Here is a 26,986-nt window from a genome sequence, read left to right as displayed (position 1 = left end):
TCCAATTATTTGAAATGTCCTGTCAGGGAAAAAATTTTAAACGCTCGTTCGCTTCGACAACAAGTCAAATCAACGACCTTAAATTTACAGAACATACCTGAAAATCAAAAAACCGTTACAAATGCCACGCCTAATTCGGCACTGATTTCTTCGAAACAAAAAACAGGTACGCCTGCCAATTCGTCTTCTAACGAAAACAATTTATTGACAGGTAGATCGACCTCGTCATCATCTTCTTCTAATGTCAGTTATGCTGGTATATTAGGTAGAAATCTATCACCTATTTCTTCTAATGTAAATAATCAAAACACAGGACCGCCTTGCAGTTCTTCTTCTAACGAAAACAATTTATTAATAGGTAGACCGGCCAAATCATCTTCTTCTAATGGCAGTCTACCTACAAATATTCCTTCAATGCCATTCGCTTCTTTAAATGAAGTCGATTTAGGCGATATAACTGAAAATAAAATGATCTACCTACAAGATCAACTTTTTCAAATGATCATCCAAATGAATTCAACTTTATCACTTTTTGAAGCATTTCAAATCGGATGGAAATTTGCAAATAATATTATAATGAATTTAAAATTTAACAGTGATGTTAAATAATTATTTGAATATTTTAAATTGGAATGCTCGATCTTTGAAATCGAGTGAAGATGAATTTGATGAAAGTTCAAGTTCACAAAATTCATATTGCCATTGTGACAGAAACTTTTCTTAAACCAAATGTCGAATTGAAAAGTAATCCACATTATGTGGTTCATCGATTTGACAGGTTTACTGGAATGGGTGGTGGAGTTGCCATTTTTGTCCAACGGCAAATTAAACATCGAATTTTACCTTCTTTCAATACTAAAGTTATTGAAAGCTTGGGAATCGAAGTTGAAACCATTCATGGAATTTATTTCATCGCTGGAGCATATTTGCCATTCCAATGCACCGGCGAACAATTAAATTTCTTTAAAGGCGATTTGCAAAAACTTACAAGATATCGATCGAAATTTTTCGTAATAGGGGACTTAAATGCTAAGCATGTCCAGTGGAATTGTAGGCAAAATAACAGTAATGGTAAAATACTTCATAATCAACTCTCAGCTGGTTACTTTACAGTTCTTCATCCCAGTAATCCTACTTGTTTCTCTTCCGTGAAAAACCCGTCTACAATTGATCTGGTTCTAACAGATCAAAGTCACATTTGTAGTGAACCGATTACTCATGCTGATTTTGACTCAGATCATCTTCCTGTAACATTCAGACTTTCCAACGAAGCTATAATTAATCCAATTAGTTCTATTTTCAACTATCATAGAGCTAATTGGTTGGATTACAGATCTCACATTGAAAATCATGTGGATCATGAAACTATTTTAGAAAATTCTGCGGACATCGACACAGCAATTGACAATTTGAATCATTATATTATCGAAGCTAGAAATCTTTCAGTTCCCAAAGCTCAAACTAAATTAAATTCTCCTATCATCGATGACAATCTTCAACTGCTCATTCGGTTGAAGAATGTTCGTCGACGACAATATCAACGTTCTCGTGATCCTGCTATGAAAGGATTTACAAAAAGAAATTAAACATAGATTTACTCTTTTGCGAAATGAAAATTTCGCTAAAGAAGTTGAACAAATTAAACCATATTCTAAACCTTTCTGGAAACTTTCTAAGGTTCTTAAGAAACCTCAGAAACCAATTCCTGCTCTCAAGGAAGGAAATCAAATACTTCTTACAAATGGTGAAAAAGCTCAAAAACTTGCTCAGCAGTTCGAGAGTGTTCACAATTTTAATTTAAACGTTGTGAGTCCTATTGAAAATGAAGTCTCACTGAAATATGATCATATTTCAACCCAAGTGTTATCACACGATGGCATTATTGAGACGAATTTTGATGAAATTAAATCAATTATTAGGAAACTCAAAAACATGAAGGCTCCTGGTAATGATGGAATTTTTAATATTCTTATTAAAAATCTTCCCGACGTTGCCTTGAGACTCCTGGTTAAAATTTTCAACAAGTGTTTTTCATTAGCTTACTTCCCAAAAAGATGGAAAAACGCTAAAGTAATTCCTATCCTAAAACCCGATAAAAACCCAGCAGAAACATCAAGTTATCGCCCAATTAGCTTACTTTCTTCTATCAGTAAACTTTTTGAAAAAATTATCTTGTTGAGAATGATGACTCATATAAATGAGAATTCAATTTTTTTACCAGAGCAGTTTGGATTTCGTCATGAACATTCAACTACTCATCAACTTGTCAGAGTAACGAACATGCTAAAATCAAATAAATCTTCTGGGTTATCCACTGGAGTTGCTCTTCTAGACATAGAAAAAGCATTCGACAGTGTTTGGCACAAAGGTTTAATAGCAAAAATGTCCGATTTCCAGTTTCCTATTTATTTGATCAAAATTATTTAACTGATCGTACTCTTCAGGTTAGCTATCAGAACTGTAAATCTGAATTGCTACCCGTACGAGCCGGTGTTCCGCAGGGTTCGAGCGTAGCTCCAATCTTGTATAATATTTTCACTTCTGATCTTCCAAATCTACCCGTTGGTTGTCAGAAATCGCTATTCTGTGACGACACAAGTCTGTTAGCCACAGGTAGAAATCTAAGAGTGATCTGCAGTCGCCTACAAAGAAGTTTAAATATTTTCAGTGATTATCTGTCAAAATGGAAAATTAAACCAAATGCAGCAAAAACGCAATTAATTATCTTTCCTCACAAGCCAAGAGCTTCTTTTCTTAAACCAAACAATAATCACATTCTTAAATTGAATGGCTTGGAATTGACATGGTCTGATCAAGCTAAATACTTAGGTTTAACGTATGACAAAAAACTCACTTTCAAGGATCACATTGAAGGAATCCAGGCAAAGTGTAATAAATATATTAAATGTTTATATCCTCTTATAAACAGAAATTCTAAGCTCTGTCTAAAAAACAAACAAACAAAATTTATAAACAAATTTTCAGACCAGCCATGCTTTATGCAGTACCAATTTGGTCAAGTTGTTGTTCCACCAGGAAGAAAACGCTTCAAAGGATTCAGAATAAAATTCTGAAAATGATTTTGAAGCGTCCTCCCTGGTTTAGTACAAATGAGTTACACAGACTCACAAATATAGAACCATTAGATGTAATGTCGAATAATATTATAAACAAATTCCGACAAAAATCGATGCAATCTTCAATTGAATCGATTCGCTCTCTGTATTAGTTAGTAAGTTAGTATATAAGTTCCTTTTCCCCATTACACAATACAAGTAGGGTTAGAATTTTCCCTACACAAAAATCTCAGAATTGCGGAAGCAAATAATGTCTTCATGGTAATAACCAAATCATATATATATATAACAGGGCTGAAAAGTCACCACTTGTGGCTGAACACCCAATTTAAATCTTAATAATTTAATTTTAACTCATATTCCAATGAATAGTTAAAAAAAAAAAAAAAAAGAAATATACACGTAGAAATGTGGTCAGGTTTTGAACAATTACAGCTCAGTCAATTTTGTATCAATTATTAATATCATGTCACCATTTGATTGGAAATATTTCTACGTATTGATTTTAATGTTCATAGCCATGTATTTTTAATTGTATATCATTAAAATGTTGATTATTAGCTAGCAGTGTCATATTTTGTCTGCAAAAAATCTCCGGCATACCGGATTTCCCTGCCATAGTCGACGGTTTTGAAGGAGTAAGCGATATATCAAAGGGAAAGCAGCGCTCTGATTGGTGAATCGAATCAAAAGCGAAGCTGTTGGAAGCACGCGAAGCTATAAATATAAGCAAAATTATAGCTAACGTTTCAGTCCTACACGTAGCTTGCTAGAGGTAGGTTGTTACTAGACAGCAAGACAGAAAGTGCCATAAAATGATTTGAAGCTTTAATTGCTATGCCCTGATCGTGTGTCATGAAAGATTGGATGAAATCCCATGTTATGTCGTTTCGCCTGAGAAATTGACAACTACCCCAGGGTAAATTTTGAGTGCATAAGATTAATTTCTTATCTATATAAGATGAACTCGATTGATAATGAGAAATATTTTATCGCTTCAACCGTATTCGCACAATGGTAGTAATGGTAGAGAAACGCTATAAAAATAACTGCTTGCATAAAAAAAATGAACACAAGCTTGGCGAAGAGAAGCTTAATATCGAAATCCGTATCGCAAGTATGTACAAAAATACAGGGTGATTTTTTAAGAGCTTGAGAACTTTTTTAAACAATAAAACGCATAAAATTTGCAAAATCTCATCGGTTCTTTATTTTAAACGTTAGATTGGTACATGACATTTACTTTTTGAAGATAATTTCATTTAAATGTTGACCGCGGCTGCGTCTTAGGTGGTCCATTCGGAAAATCCGCTTTTTTATCGACAAATTTTGTTCAGCGATGAGGCTCATTTCTGGTTGAATGGCTACGTAAATAAGCAAAATTGCCGCATTTGGAGTGAAGAGCAACCAGAAGCCGTTCAAGAACTGCCCATGCATCCCGAAAAATGCACTGTTTGGTGTGGTTTGTACGCTGGTGGAATCATTGGACCGTATTTTTTCAAAGATGCTGTTGGACGCAACGTTACAGTGAATGGCGATCGCTATCGTTCGATGCTAACAAACTTTTTGTTGCCAAAAAAGGAAGAACTGAACTTGGTTGACATGTGGTTTCAACAAGATGGCGCTACATGCCACACAGCTCGCGATTCTATGGCCATTTTGAGGGAAAACTTCGGAGAACAATTCATCTCAAGAAATGGACCGGTAAGTTGGCCACCAAGATCATGCGATTTGACGCCTTTAGACTATTTTTTGTGGGGCTACGTCAAGTCTAAAGTCTACAGAAATAAGCCAGTAACTATTCCAGCTTTGGAAGACAACATTTCCGAAGAAATTCGGGCTATTCCGGCCGAAATGCTCGAAAAAGTTGGCCAAAATTGGACTTTCCGAATGGACCACCTAAGACGCAGCCGCGGTCAACATTTAAATGAAATTATCTTCAAAAAGTAAATGTCATGTACCAATCTAACGTTTAAAATAAAGAACCGATGAGATTTTGCAAATTTTATGCGTTTTATTGTTTAAAAAAGTTCTCAAGCTCTTAAAAAATCACCCTGTATAATTGCATATATTTGGGCTATTGATGTAATTTCGTCGTCTATAAAACAAATGCAAATCACGACAAATAGAGTCTATATTCTGGGTCCGCGTGTTCGGTGTTGGTTCATAATGAAGACTAAGCAGACTCTCGTGCATTTGCGGATTCAAAAGTGTGACGATTAATTAAAAATGTCGATCATTAAAAATTTTGGTTGCCTTGTTCCACATCAATGGCTCGAACAACCCTATGGGGCTGATCCTTGGAATCCGCCGGATTCCATACGGCATCTAGGCTGGTACTGTCCGGAAGATTATAATAGGTACTACCTATCCCCTACCCCTAGTGGACTCCAGCTCGTTAAATTTCAAATTGCCGAAAACTTCTTGAGTTATACTTAACTGTGTTGTGAGCTAAGTACTGGAAACTTGAACATTCAACGTGAGGAAAACGACACGTTTATTGCACAGATCAAGGACTTCAATTTGTAGCACAGCTCTGCAGTTTACGGCAAGACAGTTTTGCAGAAGGCTTAGTGAACCTAGTATTTAAGTATTTATATGCATACGTGGTATCTAACAATATTACTTACGTCTTCTCTTTTTCTCCATCTGCAAAGCTCGTTTAGCAGCTCGACGAATTTTCTCCTCCTTCTCCTGTTCCTCGCGGCATCTGTGGAAGTTCTCCACCACAACTCCAACGAACATGTTCAAAACAAAGAATCCCACAAGAAGGATGAATGCGATAAAGTACAACAGCCGCCATTCATTATAGTTGACAATTGGCTGTGGAAAGAAAAAAAAAACGTTTGTCATTAGCCTAACCTCCAGCTCTGAAATGGTCTTACCTGCTGATCTACGCCTACTGCGTCCAGTCCGGTGTACATGATGTTGACCCAGCCGTCACGTGACGACAGTACGAACAGGGACATCAGCGCCTTGCCAAGATCATCGAAATTATATTTTCGATTTATCCACACATTACCGTCGATCCGTTTGCATTCGTCTTTAGTCCGCACGCCTTTGATGTTTTCGCCTTCACAATAGAAAAATGTGCCTTTGAAGAGCTGCAATGGAAAAGTGTGTGTGTTTTTTTTGGTTTCCACCGAACTTGTTACTTAGCGAACGGTACCTGAACTCCTAGGATACCGAAAATAATGAAAAATGTGCAACATATTAGCACTATATTTCCGATGGGGCGTAGCGATGACAGCAGCGTTTGTACAACCAGTTTCAATCCGGGAGCTCTGTTGATAACCCGCAATGGACGCAGCGATCGTAGAAGTCGGAAAACCTGGAGACAACGAGAAAACGGTAATCAAATTTAACTCTGAGGATTCTGAGAGTTTACCCGTAGTATGCCGAATATTCTGGGACTCGATTCACTAATCAGAGACATCAGTAGATCTATGATCGAGATGATAACCAGTGAACCGTCCATGATGTTCCAACCGGAAGTAAAATATGCGTCTGGTCCGTAGAACATTCCGGTGGCTACAACCTGTAACAAAAGGAGATTCGTAAACGCGATCCGTTCCTACCTACTATCGAGATCATACTTTGATAAACATTTCGACTGCAAACACCACCGTGAACACATAGTTCGCCGTTGACAGAAAGTATCGCTCCGGACAGTTGGGTGGTATGTTGGGTCTTTCCATAGCCAATGTTATGCAGTTCAGTGCAATAAACAGCAGGATCACATTATCGAACCATTTCTGATTCACGAACCAGCTACACATCTGACGGAATCTATTCGTCCGAAGAAAGAAACACGAACTTCAATTGGGATTCAGTGTAATCACGACCAACAACTTACCGGTTGTCCCCGGGAAATATGTACAGAGTGTACAAATCCCGTTCCTCCACAAAATTATGAGGCGTTACATAACGGAAGAACTGCTTCAACCGTCCTTTGGACTTTTTCTTCTGTCTTGCGGGTGAAACCTCCACGGTGGAGTTCTGGACTTGTTCAACCGTATCCGGTGCGGCTGCCGGTTGATTGTTGTTCTTGCTGAGTTCTTCCTGAATCTTTCGCAGTTCAAAGTTGTGCAGTGCCACGCGGGAATGCTTCCGATATGTTTGCTCGATCGCCGACATTCGACGGGCATTGTTCGGACTTCGGATGTCACTCAATCGTAGCGAGTTTTTCCGATCGAAAAAGAACTGATCGTTTTCATTGTACGGATATTTGGAGTAAGACGTGGCGCTTATGTTGCTGGCTATGCTGCCCGTATTGCTTCCCATGCGAACCGAGGACGACCTTCTGGTGGAGTTTCTCCGCGAAACACTATGTTTATCCCGTTGAGTGTCATTCTGAATGCGGTAGGTTTTCTGAAGTAGAGTGTTGTTTTTTCGAATGTTGGATAGTGTTTGTCCTGTAAAAAAACAATCGTTCTAATTATTAACGATATTTCTTAGTGCCTAAACTTGTCACCTCTTCCGTTGTTCAGGACTTCCTTCTCTTTCAGTGCATTGTTTTGTAATTTTAAGCTGCATTTTCGTGAAATTCCATGTTTTTCCTGTGTCTCACTCAAGCTTGATTGTCGACCACGATTGCCGGTTGATTGTCGGTACTCATTCGGAGTGTTGTGAGATTTTTCAGACTTTCTTCGAATTTCATTGAACACGGGTGTCCCTTCTAGGAAGGATCGATCATCTATTGCTTTCAGAGAACCAAGAACCGGCGGTGGTTTGAGTAGTGTTGCACTTTCGCCTCTCTCCGATTGCATGTTTTCCCAATCTCGGAAACCGCTTCCCACTTCCAGGGTTCCATTCGGAGAGTCCTGTGGGGTGGCAGCCGTTGTCGTTATAATGGGAGCGTCTATGTGCTGCAGGTTGTACAGTGTTAGTGGTTCGCATTTTTTCTACGAAAGAAAGCCAAAGCCTACTGTTTTTATTTTGGTCAGGTTAATATATTTTATTTCATGGTACCTTTTTGGTTGCGTGTGGATCAACGGAGTTTAGGATGTCTTTGTCTGAGTTTAATTTCGGTATGGATAAGTTTATATCATAATCCGGTTGTAGTAAACGTTGTTTCTGAATGTTGCATTTAATATCTCTGATCTGTCGTATTCAATAAAACGGTTATGACAGCAAAAAATCAACAAAAGTCAACAAACCTTTCGCAATTCTTCTGCACTGAACCACTTCCCTCGGGCTTCGTTGTAGCTGTCGCTGGTGGTTGACTCGGAGAAGCTTTTAGGATCGTCAAAAATATCGCTATTTTGTTCTTGTGCGGCCAACGATTCGGCATTCAATTTAGCTTTGACAAGTTCGCGTTGTTCACGTTCTCGTCTCTCGTTCCTCTGAAAGAAGAAGCATTATCAAATGAACAAAACTGTAACATCGTCCATCGGTTATCTAATTACTCACCTCCGAGCTGAATCCTTCGACTAAAATGGCTACCAGTAAATTGAACAGCACGTAGTTCCCGAATGTCATCAGGGTGACAAAGTATAATGCTGCCCAGTGGCTTGTTTTTTCCATTCCATTGAACAGAACGACGTTCCAGTCCTCTTGGGTAAGGATCTGAACGGTGAAAAAAACAGCATTATTTTCAACATTCGAAACGTTCGGAGCGATCACGACAACAAGAAGTAACGTTAAACAGCAGCATAGAAAGATTCCAGTCCATGCAAGTATTATCAAATGGAAGAACTAAGCATTCATCGCAAGACATTGTAAAGGACAATTGAATGTCAACACATTCTCAAGTCGAACGAACAGACAAAGGAGGTTAGTGTAAGAAGAATGAAATTGTACTAGTTCAGCTTCTGGGTTTCGAATTGGGCTGCAATTTTTCTACTTGAAGTATCATTCATCCTAATTTACACCTGAAAACTTTTGTCCAAGTCTCAGCTGATTGACGTCAGCTACCGTAGCAGGATTTCGACTACGCTTAGATAGTGTGACATAAATAAAAATTTTCAATCTACTAATACAATACGATCTATCTCAGGCACGCACCCAGAAAAAAAATTTCAGGAGGTGTTTCCATCATATAGGGGAGACCGGGGTTAAATCGGACACTTTTTGGCAATTGAAAAAAACATCCATTAAAACGGGGATTTTCCCCAAGTCATCTCTACCGCATCATCTCCAAGCGCGTTAACAAAGTCAATTCATAAATCGAAATAATAGCAGGTTTATGAGATATTTAGGCTGTCCGGTTTAACCACGAGCCCGATCTAGCCCCTGTCTACCCTAATAATTTTTTGAGTTTCGCGGGAAGGGGGTCTGTATACGCGCCTGATCTGTCTACAAAACTGGAAAAAATGACATCTACAGTCTTGAAAAATTATTTAGATCTCGACAGAAAAAGACCCTGAGAAATCACGGCAAACCATGGTTCAATACATTGTGCAGCCCGAGAAGTTTGTTTCATTATTGCCGAATTTTCAGCAAATCGTAATATATAAAAATTTTCTGATTTTCTGATAACGATATTGGAACAGTGACTTCTGTTCGGTGTTGCGAAATTATGTTGGGAAAAAATTAAAATTGTTCACAAGTGATTTTAGACAAAAAAATCATCAATCAGTACTGATTTTTCGACAACGCGATTCTCACTGAAACTGATTTCGTATGGCAAAAAATCAGTTGTGAAAAGTTCACTAGCGAACATTCAGCTCGATGATATTCAAGAAAAAAATGCATTTAGCTTGAATGACGGACGCAGATGTAACAGGAGTGCAGACCTCCTACTGCGCCTACTGTGTGTTCGAGACTTGCTGACAATGATGCGCTCCTGTTACTTCTATGAATCAAATTCATGCTAAATAACGTTTTATCGGGTTTAATCTAAATTGTGCAGTGTAGTCAGCCAGCTGAAATTGAAACAGCCTTTCGTCGCTATAATCACAATTTGGAATGTGACAGAAATATGAAATTCATGAATGAAAATATCGGAAAAGATTTTTTTCAGAAAATCTCTCAAACTGATTTTTTCACGAGTGATTGTGAAATGAATTTTTTGTGATCATGGTTTTCCTAACACTGCCGCTGAGTACCCAAGTAACAAATTTTGTTACTCTGGCTAATTTATGCCTAGTCTGCAACCAGAAATTTGAGTGATTGTTACTAACATCTAATCATTTGCGTGACTCAGAATGCGCAGTTTATACTAGTTGCTAAGTCGGCTTATTCTTAAGTTGTCGTTACGTTGTCATGCCATACTGAAATAGCTTATTTTCCAGAACATGAAAATAACTTATTTTCAAGTAAACTAGTTGAAACTTGGTTACCATCGACATTATAAACATGGAATGTATTCAGAATGCTTTTCTATCAATAAAGACTGTTCCAGAAAGTATGGACGCAACCAAAAACCGCTGCCATTTCGCAATGGTTCAGAGTCTGTCAATTTTTATGACTGCGTCCTGTTGTTTACACTCTTCTCTAACCACTTGTGCAGTTGTTTATTCGTTTTCATTAGTTTGTTTCGTTAGTTTGTGCACTGAACGCGGACTGTCACTGAGAAAGATAGCAAAAATGAAAGGAGTAAGTGAAAAAGCCGTGCGAAATCAGGAAGTTCGGTGAGGATAACACCTTTGAGGATAAACCGAACACGGGTCGAAAAAAAGATCCTGCTAAACTCTAGTTGGATAAACGTATAGTGAAGGCGTTCGAGTAGAAGACGGAGGTTTCGATTCGGATTGTGGCCAAAAAAGTGGGTACTTCGAAGTCAAATGTTCTTCGTGCTAAAGAACGTTTGAATTTTCGAACCTATAAAAAGCAGAAACAACCAAAACGTAGTCCGAAACAAGAAGCATCGATCAGGCCGAGGGTTCGAATGCTGTACAATACGATTCTTGCTGGAAATAATCATGGACGACGAAACCTACGTGAAACTCGATTACAAATCCTTGCCGGGACCACAATATTATACGGTGCGAGAAGGGCAAGTGTTAAACCAGTCCGAGACATCGATTGAAGTCGACAAAATTGGTAAGAAAGCTATGGTCTGGCAAGCAGTTTGTAGCTGCGGGAAGATTTCGAAATCCTTCATCACCACTGCTTCAATGAACAGCGAAATATACATCAAGGAATGTTTACAGAAACGACTTCTACCCATGATTCGAAGCCACAAGGATCCTGTTGTCTTCTGGTCAGATAGAATGGTATACTACCAAAAATGTCACTTTCGTCCCAAAATACATGAATCCACCAAATGCCAACAACTTCAACCAATTGAGGAGTTTTGGGCATTAACGAAGGCACATCTTAGGAAACATGTCTCGGCAGTCGGAACCATTCAACAGTTCGAAAAAGATTGGAAAAAAGTGTCAAAACTTGTCGCCAAGAAGTCTGTACGGAATTTAATGAGGAACGTTCGCAAGAAGGTGCGCCAGCTAGTCTACAATAGCTAAGTAGCAAATGTTGAGAATAATATTCTGTTGTTGTAGTCTAATATTATCAGTATATCGAATACAATTTGAATATCTAACACTTGTAAATTATTTACAGCGAAATCAAAGTGCGTCCATACTTTCTGGGACAGTCTTTAACTAGCCGTCCTGTCGAACTTCGTCTAACCCAAAAAATATTTGTTCAAATTTATGTTTTCGGACAGCAGAATTGTCAAACGGTTAAGTGGTTAACATTTCTTTCCATTAATTTTCTGATTACTTAACCTACAATCAACGGAATTCGAGCTACATTCGCTGTAGCCCAAATAGAAATATCATCAAAAATTTATGTGATGATGTGAAATACTTCTGTTAAGCATAAATTGAGCAAATGCACAGATTGTCATCCCATCCCAGTTAATGAACTGAACAGAGATCCCTCTCTAGTGGCTTCGACATAATTGACGTTTTCTCTTCCAGATGTGATTCTTGGTAATCGATAAATATCTCACTAATCAGAGTTTTGTATTGATAAACTTTACAATATGTTGTTGTTAGAGTTTCTTCTCTAGAGATGTTCATTCGGTAGAGTAGGATAGGATATATTAAGAAGCATACAAAGAATTCTGAACAGACCGTTTTTAAGGAATTTCTCATACGTGAATGTTCACCCAGAACAAACTTTGCAGCAGTTCCTTGTATAGCTTTTAAGCAGCGAGGAAGTTTCCTAAGAACTTTTCTGTACGTTCAAGTTGCCAAAAAGTGCCACGCGTACTTTAGAGCTCTAATGAAGTAGACATTTTTCAGGTACTGTGGAAATTTGGTTGCTTGGAGGGACCACGCTTAAATTTTAATTTGGTATTGATCTTACCAATTTGAACATTCTTCACAGAAGATGAAATATAAAATGGCAGTCTCAATCCAAATCTCTTAGTTTTACCTTAGCTTAGTTTTACCTTGTACATCACAATCTTTTCATTGATTAATTCAAAAAATTTCTGATTTGTTAAACTCACAATAGCCAATATTATTCGACTGACGCCATTACACACAATCCATCAACTGGTGAACGATATCGGAACATTTTTCTCCTGCCAACATCGGTATTTCTACAACAGTCATTTACATTCCGCCAGTCATTTATGTCGTTTCCATTCGATTCTAAACCTAACCCAGCTTCCACCCAAACTGCTGTCAAACCGTTTGCTTGAAACTAGTTTCGAACTTAGTTTTAACATTGTTGAACTGAAAATCAAGTCAGTTTCGAGCCTGGTTTATATATCAAGTTTGCTCAGAGCCCTGTTGCAAAGTGCGAAACCAACACATTTTCGTTAAAAGTGTTTGATGAAACTACCCTGGGTAAGTTTCAGTGTTCTCAAGCGAAAACGATATTAGTAAGCAATAATTTTAATACCCAATTAAGCACTTGGCTCGAAATAAAGAACCACATGAATGAAGTATGTATGTGAACTCATCACACAAAACAACTCGTTGCGCGCCAAACAATTTTTTCAACGATCTTGTATTCATCTCTTCGTCTGCCAAATACTTATGCAACTCGTTAAGCGCTATTCACACTAGGCCGTGACGTATCCGGAACGGGACTGGACCGGATCCCGTCCGGGTTACGCTTCAAATTTGTTTAATGCAGCTCCACGTGAATATTTTCACTAGACCGTGTCGTACTCAGAGCTGCAAATTGTCAGTCATGTCAAATGACCTTGACAGACTGACTAAAATCATCATCAACTGTAATAGGTACGGTCAAAGCAGAGATGCCACTTTTCCCTGATGTCAAATCCGTAGATTTAATGTGTCTAAAATGTTTAGAATGAAAATTAGTAAATAATATATGAAAATTTATATAGAATTGGCAGTTTGGAATTCTAAATGACAAAGACAGACTTCCATAAAAGACAGACTTCCAGAAAAGAGTAATCGGTGACGATAGCTGTTTATCAATTAGACATGCAGAAAACAAATCTGTAACAACGATGTGACAATACTCAATTATTTTCCGCAGATATCTAGAGAAATAATAAAAAAAAACTGAAGTTTTTGCAGGATTATTGTAAATCCGTAGATTTTTAATGATCTATCCGTAGATCCGTAGAAAAGACAGATATCCGTAGATCTACGGATAAATCCGTAGGGTTGGCATCGCTGGGTCAAAGTGTCTGTCAAATGAGATACTCGATAGTTCTATAACCAAGTAAAAGTAAGAACGATTCAAACGGTCCGGCTTTTTCCGTCACCGTCATTCTGATTCACACGATCCGGTTTCCTATCCGTGTCCGTCATGTCATTTTCTTACACGCAGAATTTGAAGAACTTAGTTTCGCACAATTTTATTCCACTAATACAAAAGCTGGGAGCTTTTGAAGCCAATCGATCTGTTGTTTTCCTACCTTTTAATCGAATAAATAACTTTCAAAATTAACTAGAAAGAGGAAACATCAAAACAATCAGTTCCCACACAACAACGTAACGTACTTTGCAAATCTACTGATAAGTTTAATTACTTATATGTGGTATATTTTGTTTAAGAGTAGGATCTTGACACCGAATACATACATAACAAACGTCAGCTCAATACGGTAATCATATGAATCGTGCATGTGTGCGATAATCCCAGTCCGTCAAATATTCTTTCGGAGAAATGTTGATGGAGCTTGCCGTTGACGGACGATGACGTTCCGGATTTCTGCTGGATTGTGTGAACTAATTAATTCAATGTTTATGCTGCTTGATTATTATTTAGTCACATCGTAATAAAGCAGTGACAGGAGAAATGAAGTTAATATCAATCGCATCGGCAATCAATGAGTGTTTTGTTGAGTGTAATATCAGGAGAATTTAAGTTCTGACAGATCGGCTCTCAGATTTTCAATATATGATGATTGGTAGAGCCTGGTTGGCAGGAGTCCAGTGACATAACCTTTCCAATCTTCGTCGTTCAAAGTTGCTAGTTAATAGTGACATTTAGCAGCTCTGGTCGTACCCGTGTCTGTATCGACACACGTCCAAAGCACGGTCAAAGCATGCGTTGACTCAAATACACTTGAATTGTCACATGCTGTCCATCCAAGGCTCCAAGACACAGAGGGAAATTCCACAAAAATCTTCCCTCACATATCTTCTGTTGGTTTCGGCATTGCGTCGTCGTTAATTTTTCGGTAATTACACGACATATCTCGTGAATAATCTGGTAGACAGCTCCAAGTCTGTTACTAAATGCTATGGTTTTTTTTGCGTGTCTCCTGTTGCTAAAACTCTGAAATCATGAGACGAACACAAACTATAAGCCATCTCAATGATCGTTATACATACAATTTTTGGTTGGATTTTTTTTGACATTTACAAAAAAAATCTTCTTAACAAATCAATGAAAATATTTTAAACAAACTGCCAGCCTCTCCCGGGGAGTCACTGCAAATCGGAATGTAGTGTCATGCTGTTTAAGATACGGATGAATTTTCCTCAACAGTGAGTTGAAACAGGCTTCTGACATTCGGAAATATTTCTTAAGCACTTTATGCTCCAAACATCTATCAATGATCTAGCAAGCATAGGCGACTTTTTCAACGGAAAATTCCATTGTCCATACAAAAACAACTTTATGGATTTTTCCCACTTTTCCTAATTTTTTTTTATGTACGAACCCGGTGGGGGTAGAAACTAATCAAACAAAAAAAAAAAAAAAGATTCATGTAAATCCGTCCATCCGTTCTTACTTGATGCGATTACAAAGAATGATCTCTGCATTTTATATAAATAGATTAAAATTATTAATTTGTTAAATTGGTTTATCTGGGCAGCCGGCTACCGTGAGAAAATTATAATTTATCAAACAAAAAAGTATTTTTTACTATTTATTTATCTAATAACTTTATCATTCAATTTATAATCTTGAAAGACAAGCAATAACATGGAAGATAAAATACCAAATAAAACTTTTCTCGGAAGCTAGCCGGAAATTGAGAAGTTGAATGAGGTTGAATGAAGAGATAATTTAGTAAACTAGAGTAATCAGATGTAAAATGTTGAAAAAAACTGATTATTGATGGGAAAAAGACACTCCTGTAATTGTCGCCTTTTACGACATGGAGGCAGGAACGCAGTGGATTTATTCTTGGTTGAGTTTTTTTTCCGTAGGATTCCACAACAATATCTAGGCTGGCACTGTCCGGAGAAATATAATAGGTACTATCAATCTCCTAGTGATCTCCAGCCCCTTCCTGATGCCGATACTCGGATACTACACTAAAAGCCAATTCCTATTGAACATTTAGGGGTTTTGTTGGTTTGTGCAGAAGTACATATTTTGTTTCTATTTCTTCGCGTTTCGCCTTCGGATCATCAGTGCTAAGCTAGCGGTTTAAATTGATCTTCGAGACGCGAGATGACAGTTCAATTTGAACTGCTTTAAGCACCGATGAGCCGAAGGCGAAACGCGAAGAAATGGAAACATTTCCTTTTGTCATTACGGAAGCGCCGGGCTCGCGCATGTATTGGTATGACGTGGACTTCCCGTCGTTGAAATTCGTTCTCGACAATCTCGCGTCGTCCCATAGGTGCACTGAGAGAGAGAGAGAGTGCAATGAGTGTGAAAAATGAAATGATTGAATCCTCTGAGAGTATGGTTTTTATGTGAGTGTTTTGTTGATGGTTTTCTCTCATTGCACTATCTTTCAGTGCACTTGTGGGACGACTAGTCCACGTCATACCAATCCATGCACGAGCCTGGCGCTTCGTCGAAGCCAAAGAAAAAAATGTTGCATTGGGGACGGGTATAGCGTGATGGGTTAGTCGATGCCTTTTACGCAACCCACCTGGGTTTGGTTCCCAACTTCGCACTTAGGTTTAGAAAGTTTTAATTGAAACAAAAAAAAATGTTCCGTTGTAATGGGAAATTACTTTAATCTGTTGCGATACTGTAAGTATCGAGACCACAAGTATCGATACTAACAGTGATATCTGATGTGATATCGATACCAAAAATACCCGATTCTTAAAAGAATCGATACCTCAAAGTAGGACTAAAAATAATAATAAAAAAAAGTTGGGTGGGTAATGTCAGAGACATAGCTGGATGCCAAGAATACGGATAAAATTGGTACGCTTTTTTCACACTTCCGAATATCAGTTAGTTGATCGATTGTGTGATTGGGTGCAAGCACTCCCCTTCTTCGTTACTAGAATTATTATAGTTCTTTATAATAAAAGTTGAATTCGAGTTCCGATAGATGCCGCTGACCTACGTCATCTATTTCCAAGCTGACCTGTTGTCCGTGCATGAGATACCAATGAGGGCATTTCACTAGAGTGATACACCATTGCGTAAGTGTCCTTCATTGCGTAAGTGGCATCCAGCTAACGAAATCCGCACAAAAAGGAAAGTGCACTTCTTCTCAGTGTCGAATAGACAGACTTTGAGTGTGTGCTTGTGGGTAAAAGAGATGGTGCGAGTGAAACACATTCTCTTCACATAAATCGCTCTCACGCGCTCTTGCCTAAATATACCCAAGTGACCACTGGTGAGCGAACAGTTCTGGGATTAAATTTTTAAATTTACAGAAGGTAGTGCTGGCTTTTCTATGAAAATCTGTTTCGCAGCAAGGAAAAACTAATTTTCAACGCTAAGTTGCGTTTTTGCTGAATATGCGTGAACCATATCTGCATCCACTCCAGAGAATTTTGGAGCTCTGCTCTAGCAATTTGGTGTGATCCAGTGCTAGAGGTGAAAGAATGTAAACACGCGCTCTCATGATGCGTGCTCACTTTATACAACAGTGGTGTATATGTGTAAAAGAGAAGAGCACTCGTTGATGTTGTCAGTGCGAGGGGAGAAATTATAGTTGCTTTTGCGCACATAGAGGAGATGGACATCTCTGTGAGATACTGCTATAATTTAAGTAGGTGGATTGTTTCATCTCCTTTGGAATCCAATTGGCTGTTCGGCGCTCGCTTCATTTCAAAAGCGTGAGGTCTACGATGTTACTCTCCCGTATGTCACCGATCATCAAACCCTAACAATATTAGAACAAAAAGCTGTTTCCGTAGCAAGTTCTGATATATTTTTTGTTTCGTTAATAGTTAAAACGTCAAAATTTTCTAACAAGAAATAGTTTAGAAACGATGTGTCGATCGGGTCTCGCTTCGATAAGCTTTGCCCAGAAAATGATGCGAAAAGTGAAATGATTATCTTTTATATCGATGCAGTTGTACAGCAGTAGATATTTTGTTATCTTCTTCGGAACGCGTTCTGATTGGCTGATAATGACATGGGTCAATTCAGACAGGTTTTTCAGTAATGTACTATTGAAACACTTCAATGTTGTTTCAATACACGTTCAAGTTGAAACATTTCGGATCTATTGGTAGTAAAATTAGTAATTATTACAGTAACCCAAAACTGTCGCGACGGCTACTATCGGCTCGTTCTTTCACGTTGTCGATTCTTTGTAAAATCTGTTGAATTCCTTCCCCTTTCGTCACATATTCCTCAGACGCTTCGTTGTCCGATTATGACTAGTCCCGTTACGGAGATCTTCCGGCTAGGGCGATGAGAAAAAATTGTAGCTAGCGCTACTTTAAATGATTCATTTAAATGATTTCATTTAGGATTGTTGTTCGTGGATATCGTACAATTGATATCTTGTAGAAATTAGTTCGTACTATATTTTTATTTGACAGGAATCAAAATTATCGTGTCAAATAAATTTAAGTTGGTATAATTAATTCCAAAACACTTGAATTCAATTGATGCCATGTTTTTTTTTCTTATGATTCATGGCGAAAACGAATATTACGAATCCTAATAAGATAAATATTTGTGGTCTAGGTGCAGTTTTTGGGACTGTGTTTGTACACTGTTCAGTAAAAATATTATTATGTTTACATATTAAGTGAAAAAGTACTATGATTTAAATGGTGCTGGGATTATGCTGCCTGATTTAAATAACAAATGATCGAAAGATTATTCAGATACTGTAGAATCAGTGATATATAAGGGTTCTTAGACTGAAGAAGTTGGCAGTTCAATGTAAGTCGTACATTAAGCATTCTCGTAATACTACGTTGCAATACTCGTACATGTTCCGGAACATTTGCGATCTTTCAACCCCCTCAATAAAATTGAATATATTGAAGAAAATTTATATCGCAAATAAGTTTTTTTTTGTTCATATGTTTCCAAACATGCGATAAAGTAGAACATAGTTTCACGATGCAGCTTGCAGCAACATCAAATGTGACAGGATACGAAACGAGTTACAGAAATCATCGGGAATCGGAATCATTAGTTAACAACGACAGTTTGAGAAAAAAAACGTTGAGATTATGGTCAAATTTACTTACTTGAAACACCGTAACCGTTGCCCATAGAATATTGTTGAAGTGCTTTCGGTCACACTCACACAGAGGATGTTTGGACACAATTTCTGGACAAGTGCATTCCCTTTCTTGTCCATGTTCATCGACAAACTTACAAAACTTACCTCCGAACAAGTACATGCCAAGGATGCTATAAATTATTATCGAATGTCATGATTGATGTTTTGTGTAAATGCATCTGATGTTTTAGGTTGTTTAGAGTTTTATTTACTGTTTTGTATTTATGTCCATGGTAATTTATTGATAACAGATCTCGCAATGTACTGCTTGACGACAGACTCAAACTCTCACTTCTAGGAGGTAGCGTTTTCTGATCGAATACTCGAAAATTTTTCATAAAAATCAATGAAAAGAGTTTGAATAAAACCTCGTCGAGTCTAGTTTGTGGTGTATTGTGGTAAAGTAAATCGAAATACATACAAAACATGGATAAAATTTGCAGGCTCTTGCATTAAATAGATATTAGATTTGAAGTTAGCCGCGTTTTTTTGTAGTAATAATCTAAGAATGTTAGAAAATGTCATTGAAATAGTTCCAAAGCAAAGTATGAAGAATTGAACATTAAATTTGCGCAAAATTAAACGTAAACGATGCAGAAGGAAAACGGTAGGACACTGATTGTCTGTCGTCGAACTAGTTTCGTCTAGTTTTGCCAAACTTCATAAGAGATTTTGGTTTGGAAGTTGAATGAAAGGTTAAGGTGAGATGTTGGTGTGTCGTTTGTTATTTACATATGCGACATATTTACAACACATTCGACAGTGTACTACCGTTTAAGCAAAAAATTGCAGTTTTTCTCAAATGAAATAAAATATATGGTTCAGAAAAGGGTACAGCTCATTTTCACTTAATATTAATATTTGGACACATTGAAGTGCTTCGGTTTATTTTTTCTTTTATATGGAAAAACCACAATTCTAAGTTTTTTCTTTAAAAATATTAACATTTCTCCATACGTTTCAATCACAGTTCTATTAGAAGGAAATGTGTGGTGCAAAGCTACTAGAACTAAGCACCATGAGTTTCCTTCTAATAGAGCTTCAATGGAAACGCATGGTTGATTGATTTTATCTAGAAAAATCAAACATTGAGGTCTACTGAATCACAGTACTACGATCTTACTGATACTAATTCCAATTTTCATTGAAAAACACTGGTGGCGTTGATTGCTCTGGTTTTGCACTTTCGAGCAGAAATACAATATTCTGACGTTGTTTCATTGCATTTCTCTTCGAAAGTGCAATCCACGCCACTAGTGTTTTTCAATGAAAAACGCCATAAGAATCCTTCCGGGTCGGGGCCAGTGCAGTAAAACTTCATTCAATTCAATTGAAACTGAATGTGGAACACATTGACGATCTTTCCACTGAAGTAAACTTCACTCTCTGACATACATACAATGTTTGCTGACGGCCCGAACGACCAGCATTCAGTTCATCACTCGTTTCTCATTCCTAACGCGACCGTCGTACCGTTCGGATGCTAATTCGTGGTAGAGCAAGTGTGTATATAGCCGTGCTAATCCGCTTCAAGGTCAATCAAAGATTAATCTTTTGTTACTGTGAGCAGTGTACCAGACAAACACGAAACAATAGAAACAATACCGTTAGGCGATTTCAAGTGCTAGTGCAAGTCTGTAGACTTTAACTAGTGATCGAACGTTTGGAGTGGTGCCGTGACCCGGTGCTGTGTGCTTTTTTCCTCCTAGAGGTTTTTTTGCACACGGGCACAGTTACAATTCAATCAACGCGTGGCCCCAGCGGCCGAGCTTTGCTACGGAGCACACCGATTAACCAAGGCCAGGCATTGGTGGCTATTGTTTAAGATAAGTAATATTCTCTTTTCCTATTTTATCTGTCGTTTAAATTACCTGATAGTACCCCAGATCTCTTACCCGCACGGATACAATTCCGTGTCATGATAAACATTGAGAAACATAATCCTGATCCACCAGATAATGAAATGGATACAACTGCTAATAGCAACAAACCCCGCGTTAAAAATTATCCCGACGGACTTGCACTCCCGGCCGGACCGTATACGGTTTATTTCCGGCCCAAATTAAATGGAAAAAAATTGAACACTCTTCAATTATCGAGAGAACTGTCAAAGCGATACTCTACCGTTAAGAGTATCGACAAGGTGCGCCCAGACAAGCTTAGGGTCTCGTTAACCAGTGCAAAACAGGCTAACGAGATCGTTCAATGCGAGCTCTTTACGCGGGAATATCGTGTGTACATCCCCGCTCGTGAAGTCGAGATTGACGGCGTGGTCACCGATGCCAGTTTGACATGCGAAGACGTTCTTAAGTACGGGATGGGTTGCTTTAAAAACCCCTTACTTAAGACCGTAAAGATACTGGATTGCAAGCGATTGCATTCAGTGTCGATCGCGGGGGATGGTACCAAATCATATCCCCAATCAGACTCGTATCGGGTGACCTTCGCTGGCTCGGCTTTACCTAACTACGTCCTCCTGGACCGAGTGCGCCTCCCTGTTCGTCTTTTTGTTCCGCGTTTAATGAACTGCACCAACTGCAAGCAACTGGGACACACAACATCCCATTGCTGCAATAAGCTCCGTTGTGCTAACTGTGGGGGGTCTCATGCGGATGGCTCTTGCGGTAAACGCACTGAAAAGTGTCTTTACTGTAAGGAGGGTCCGCATGACCTAATGGCATGTCCTGCGTACAAAATGCGCAAGGATAACATGAAGCGTTCCCTGAAGGAACACTCCAAGCGTTCCTTTGCTGACATGCTCAAGACTGCCACACCCCCTAAACAATCAACGAACATCTATACCTGCTTGTCAACTGACGAGAGCGAGTTTGACGACCCATTGGAAGGTACATCTTCGGCGGTCCCTCATAGCTTTAGAAAAAGAGTAAACAAATCCTCTCATAAGCTCCCAAGTAAGGGTTCGAAGATGTCTTCCGATGGGCCTCCAACATTTATATTTAGGAGTAGTGGAGAAAAAGCTCCGAAGCAAAAAGTTCCTGGTTTCGGAAAACTCAATTCTGAGAAGGAATTCCCACCACTTCCCGGGACACCAAAATCCCCAAGTGCCCCTGAAAACCCAACAGAGAATCAGCTGGGTGCTGGGCTCATAAAATTCTCTGATGTTGTGGACTGGATTTTTACCACCTTCAATATCTCTGATCCCCTTAAAAGCCTGTTTATGGCTTTGATACCTACAGTTAGAACTTTTTTGAAGCAGTTGACTGCAAAATGGCCCCTTCTTTCAGCGATCGTATCCTTCGATGGCTAACTCATCCACCGAGGTCACGGATTCAATCACTGTTTTACAGTGGAATTGTAGAAGTATCATCCCAAAAATAGATTCTTTTAAAATTCTTGTGAATAATCTGAAATGTGACGCATTTGCATTGTGCGAAACTTGCCTAACTTCTGATGTTTCCCTGAACTTCCACGATTTTAACATTATTCGCCTGGATCGAGACGATCCCTACGGAGGAGTACTTTTGGGGATCAAAAAGTGCTACTCCTTCTATCGAATTAACCTCCCATCGATACCAGGTATTGAAGTTGTCGCATGTCATGTCACAATGAAAGGCAAGGACCTTTGCATTGCTTCCATCTACATTCCCCCTAGAGCCTCAGTTGGGTACCACTGGCTCAGCAGTATCATGCAACTTCTTCCCGCACCGACGTTAGTTTTAGGAGACTTTAACTCTCACGGTGCGGGATGGGGTTGTCTTCATGATGACAACAGATCAACCGCGATCTATGATCTTTGCGATAACTTCAATATGACTATTTTGAATACCGGAGAAATGACACGGATTCCCGCACCACCAGCAAGACCAAGCGCGCTGGATTTATCCTTATGCTCGACCTCGCTACGGTTGGATTGCACGTGGAAGGTGATCCCCGATCCCCACGGTAGCGACCATCTACCTATCGTAATTTCAATCACCTACGGATTAAGACCATCGGAGACAATCAATGTTTCGTATGACCTCACACGAAATATTGATTGGAAATACTACGCAAATTCGATATCTGAGAAACTAGAATCAACACAAGAACTTCCTCCGGAGGAAGAGTACACGTTGTTGGCTGGCTTGATTCTCGACACCGCGACTCAAGCTCAGACGAAACGTGTACCTGGCGCGAAAACCAACATCCGTCCTCCTAACCTGTGGTGGGACAAAGAGTGCTCATCACTGAACGCGGAAAGATCTTTAGCGTTCAAAAAGTTCAGAAAAAATGGAACACCCGATAATTATCGGAATTACGCGGCGTTAGACAAGCAAATGAAGAACTTAGTCAAAGCAAAGAAACTTGGTTATTGGCGACGGTTTGTTGAAGGATTATCAAAAGAAACATCGATGAGCACTCTTTGGAACACAGCCCGACGAATGCGCAACCAAAACGCCACGAATGAAAGCGAGGAATATTCCAACCGCTGGATATTCGATTTCGCTAAAAAAGTATGCCCAGACTCTGTTCCGGAACAGAAGACCACCCGCGCCGCGACATCAAATACAAACGAAACACCGTTTTCGATGGTAGAGTTCTCACTCGCACTCTTGTCGTGTAACAATAAAGCCCCGGGGCTAGACAGAATTAAATTCAACTTGTTGAAAAATCTCCCTGACCCTGCGAAAAGGCGCTTGTTGAATTTATTTAACAAGTTTCTTACGGGTAATATTGTCCCACACGACTGGAGACAAGTGCGAGTGATCGCCATCCAAAAACCAGGAAAACCAGCCTCCGATCACAATTCGTATCGGCCGATTGCTATGCTTTCCTGCATCCGGAAATTGTTCGAAAAAATGATTCTCTTTCGTCTTGACAATTGGGTGGAGACTAATGGCTTGCTTTCAGATACACAATTTGGTTTCCGCAGGGGCAAAGGAACGAACGATTGTCTTGCGTTGCTCTCAACAGAAATTCAAATGGCATTTGCTCGTAAAGAACAAATGGCGTCAGTTTTCCTCGACATCAAGGGGGCCTTTGACTCAGTTTCCATAAACATCCTATCTGAGAAGTTGCATCAGCATGGTCTTTCACCAATTTTGAATAACTTTTTGTATAATCTATTGTCCGAGAAACACATGTATTTCGCGCATGGTGATTTGTCGACAATACGATTCAGTTACATGGGTCTTCCTCAGGGCTCATGTTTAAGCCCCCTTTTATACAATTTTTACGTAAGCAATATTGATGAATGTATCAACACATCTTGCACGCTAAGACAACTTGCCGACGACAGCGTTGTGTCTATTATAGGACCCAAAGCTGCCGATCTCCAAGGACCATTACAAGATACCCTCGACAACTTGTCGACATGGGCTCTTCAAATGGGTATCGAGTTTTCTACGGAGAAAACTGAGCTAGTTGTATTTTCAAGGAAGCGAGAACCAGCACAATTACAGCTTCAACTAGGGGGTGAAACCATAGCTCAGGTCTTCACATTTAAATATCTCGGGGTCTGGTTCGACTCCAAAGGCACCTGGGGATGTCACATTAGATATCTGAAACAAAAATGCCAACGGAGAATCAACTTTCTTCGTACGATAACCGGATCGTGGTGGGGTGCCCATCCAGGAGACCTGATCAGGTTGTACCAAACAACGATATTGTCCGTTATGGAATATGGATGCTTTTGCTTCCGATCCGCGGCGAACACTCATTTCATCAAGCTGGAAAGAATCCAGTATCGTTGCTTGCGTATTTCCTTAGGTTGCATGCAGTCAACTCATACGATGAGTCTCGAAGTGTTGGCGGGCGTCTTACCGTTGAAAAACCGATTCTGGGATCTCTCATATCGATTGCTAATCCGATGCGAAATCTTGAATCCGAAGGTGATTGAAAACTTCGAAAGGCTTGTCGAGCTCAATTCTCAGACCCGTTTTATGTCCTTGTATTTTGATTACATGGCTCAGAATATTAACCCTTCTTCGTTTGTGCCCAACCGTGTCCTATTCTTGGATACTTCTGATTCCACTGTATTTTTCGACACATCCATGAGAGAAGAGATTCGTGGAATTCCGGATCACGTACGCCCTCAAGTGGCCCCCAATATTTTTTATAACAAATTCAGAACAGTCAACTGTGAAAAGATATTCTACACTGACGGATCATACATCAACGAGTCCACAGGCTTCGGCATCTTCAATCAAAACATCACCGCTTCTTACAAACTCAGTGATCCAGCTTCAGTTTACGTCGCAGAACTAGCTGCCATTCAGTACACTCTTGAGATCATTGAAACCTTGCCCAAAGACCATTACTTCATTGTCACGGACAGTCTAAGCTCAATAGAAGCTCTTCGGGCAATGAAGCCAGGAAAGTATCCCCCATATTTCCTGGGGAAAATACGGGAACATTTGAGAACTTTATCTGGACGGTCTTATTCAATATCGTTAGTCTGGGTCCCTTCGCATTGTTCCATTCCAGGCAATGAACAGGCAGACTCATTGGCTAAAGTGGGCGCATTAGAAGGTGATATTTATGAAAGACCAATATGCTTCAATGAATTTTTCAGAATCTCTCGTCAGAAAACTCTCGAAAGTTGGCAAACTTCATGGACGAATGACGAACTGGGACGATGGCTACACTCCATTATTCCTAAGGTATCGACGAAACCTTGGTTCAGGGGGATGAACGTAAGTCGCGATTTCATTCGTGTTATGTCGCGGCTCATGTCAAATCACTACACCTTCAACGCACATCTCCGGCGTATTGGGCTCGCGGAGAGCGGTCTCTGCACCTGTGGCGACGGTTATCAGGACATCGAGCATGTCGTGTGGTCGTGCGTAGAGTATCGTGACGTCAGGTCGCAGCTACTGGAATCCCTTAGGGCCCGAGGTAGACCGCCTGAGGTTCCGGTTCGGGATGTGTTGGCGAGTCGGGATAGTTTATATATGCTTCTCATATACCAGTACCTTAAACACATTAATATACAAGTGTAATCCGTAGTTTCCTCTCTCTTGTCGAGGCTAAGAATAATCTTCACCTATAGGTTCGAGACTAACATTCGCCCGATTCTCCCAATCCCTAGTCTGTCCACCATCTCTGTCGAAAATAACAAGATCTTTTTGCTGTCACTAATTTTTTCGTTCCCTTTTCCTCCGTTTCTCCACCATCTCGATGTCAACTAATTAGATCTTTGTCGTATTCAGTCATTCGTTCCCATACTCCCTTTTTTCACTCCGTTTTCCACAAAATTACTTCTCCATGTTTCTTTCAATCTCTTAGGTAACATCACCATCATCGTCCACGGAAAACTGCTCCAATCGATGACCAACATGCGGACCACCCGACGGGTATCCGTGGCCTGGGGGTGTTTCTCGCGGACCCACGTAGAATCGTCATCTGGAAGACACTCGTATTACATTCAATCCATCGACCATTGCCGATCGCCAACTGCAACTGCAACTGAATCTGCCAGAATCGACCATTGCGACCGGAATACGTCACTACCCTAATGATAATACCTTAGTTTTAAGTTAGTCGTTAATCAAGATAAGAAAATACTCTTGGCATCTTAGAGCATTAGCAGTGTGCCTTTAAATATATTATTAATGAATAAAAAAATCATTCGTTTCTCTCCAATCGAGGCTCAGTTTAACTACCGTCAGTTGATCTCTTGAAGTAACAAAATATCTCTTTCAATAGTCTGAGTACGGCCTTCAAATGAGGTTCATGTAAACATTTGAATTGGTTCAAGATAATAGATGAAAGACTAATCAGATAGCTGAAATATCAATCACAGAATACACATAAATTAATTGTTTCCTCCTTCAGTTTTCATTTTTAATACTTTACTCCATTTATAATTCTATTCGTTCGAATCTGCTTACTACCAAGGGCGAAGACAATGAAGCAGCTACACTACTTGGCACTTGAAACAGAGTAAGCAAAACTTCAAATGACTAGGTACGATTATTCAATTGACGATGAATTCTGGGAGCTTCACTTGAAAACGGCAGCAAAAGTCAAATGAGTTAGTAGGGATACGCTGACGGTCAGCGGCCATAAATTTCATTTTCATCGTATATTATTCGATTGAAAATGAAATTTTACCGCACTAGGCGGGGCACGAACATACGACAACTGGCTTGTAAGACCAGCGCCCCGTGCATTAAACCGCCAACCC

General features: G+C 39.4%; 1 protein-coding gene across 1 annotated transcript in view; it reads right to left on the bottom strand.

Moving 5' to 3' along the window:
* Nucleotides 1-26,986, bottom strand: part of LOC131434376 (uncharacterized) — a 108,563-nt gene that overhangs the window by 36,711 nt on the left and 44,866 nt on the right. Inside the window, exons 16-25 of the mRNA XM_058601044.1 lie at nt 8,490-8,645; nt 8,237-8,422; nt 8,049-8,180; nt 7,552-7,981; nt 6,934-7,492; nt 6,674-6,866; nt 6,466-6,615; nt 6,247-6,408; nt 5,963-6,181; nt 5,708-5,900 (exon numbers count right to left, since the gene is read on the bottom strand). Coding sequence (XP_058457027.1) covers nt 5,708-5,900; nt 5,963-6,181; nt 6,247-6,408; nt 6,466-6,615; nt 6,674-6,866; nt 6,934-7,492; nt 7,552-7,981; nt 8,049-8,180; nt 8,237-8,422; nt 8,490-8,645 — 2,380 coding nt within the window. The remainder of the gene's footprint in view (nt 1-5,707; nt 5,901-5,962; nt 6,182-6,246; nt 6,409-6,465; nt 6,616-6,673; nt 6,867-6,933; nt 7,493-7,551; nt 7,982-8,048; nt 8,181-8,236; nt 8,423-8,489; nt 8,646-26,986) is intronic.

The sequence above is a fragment of the Malaya genurostris genome, chromosome 3, assembly GCF_030247185.1.
Source record: "Malaya genurostris strain Urasoe2022 chromosome 3, Malgen_1.1, whole genome shotgun sequence".
Taxonomy (NCBI): Eukaryota; Metazoa; Arthropoda; class Insecta; order Diptera; family Culicidae; genus Malaya; species Malaya genurostris.
Note: the sequence above shows the minus strand (reverse complement) of the source record. Positions and strands in the feature narration are given on the sequence as shown.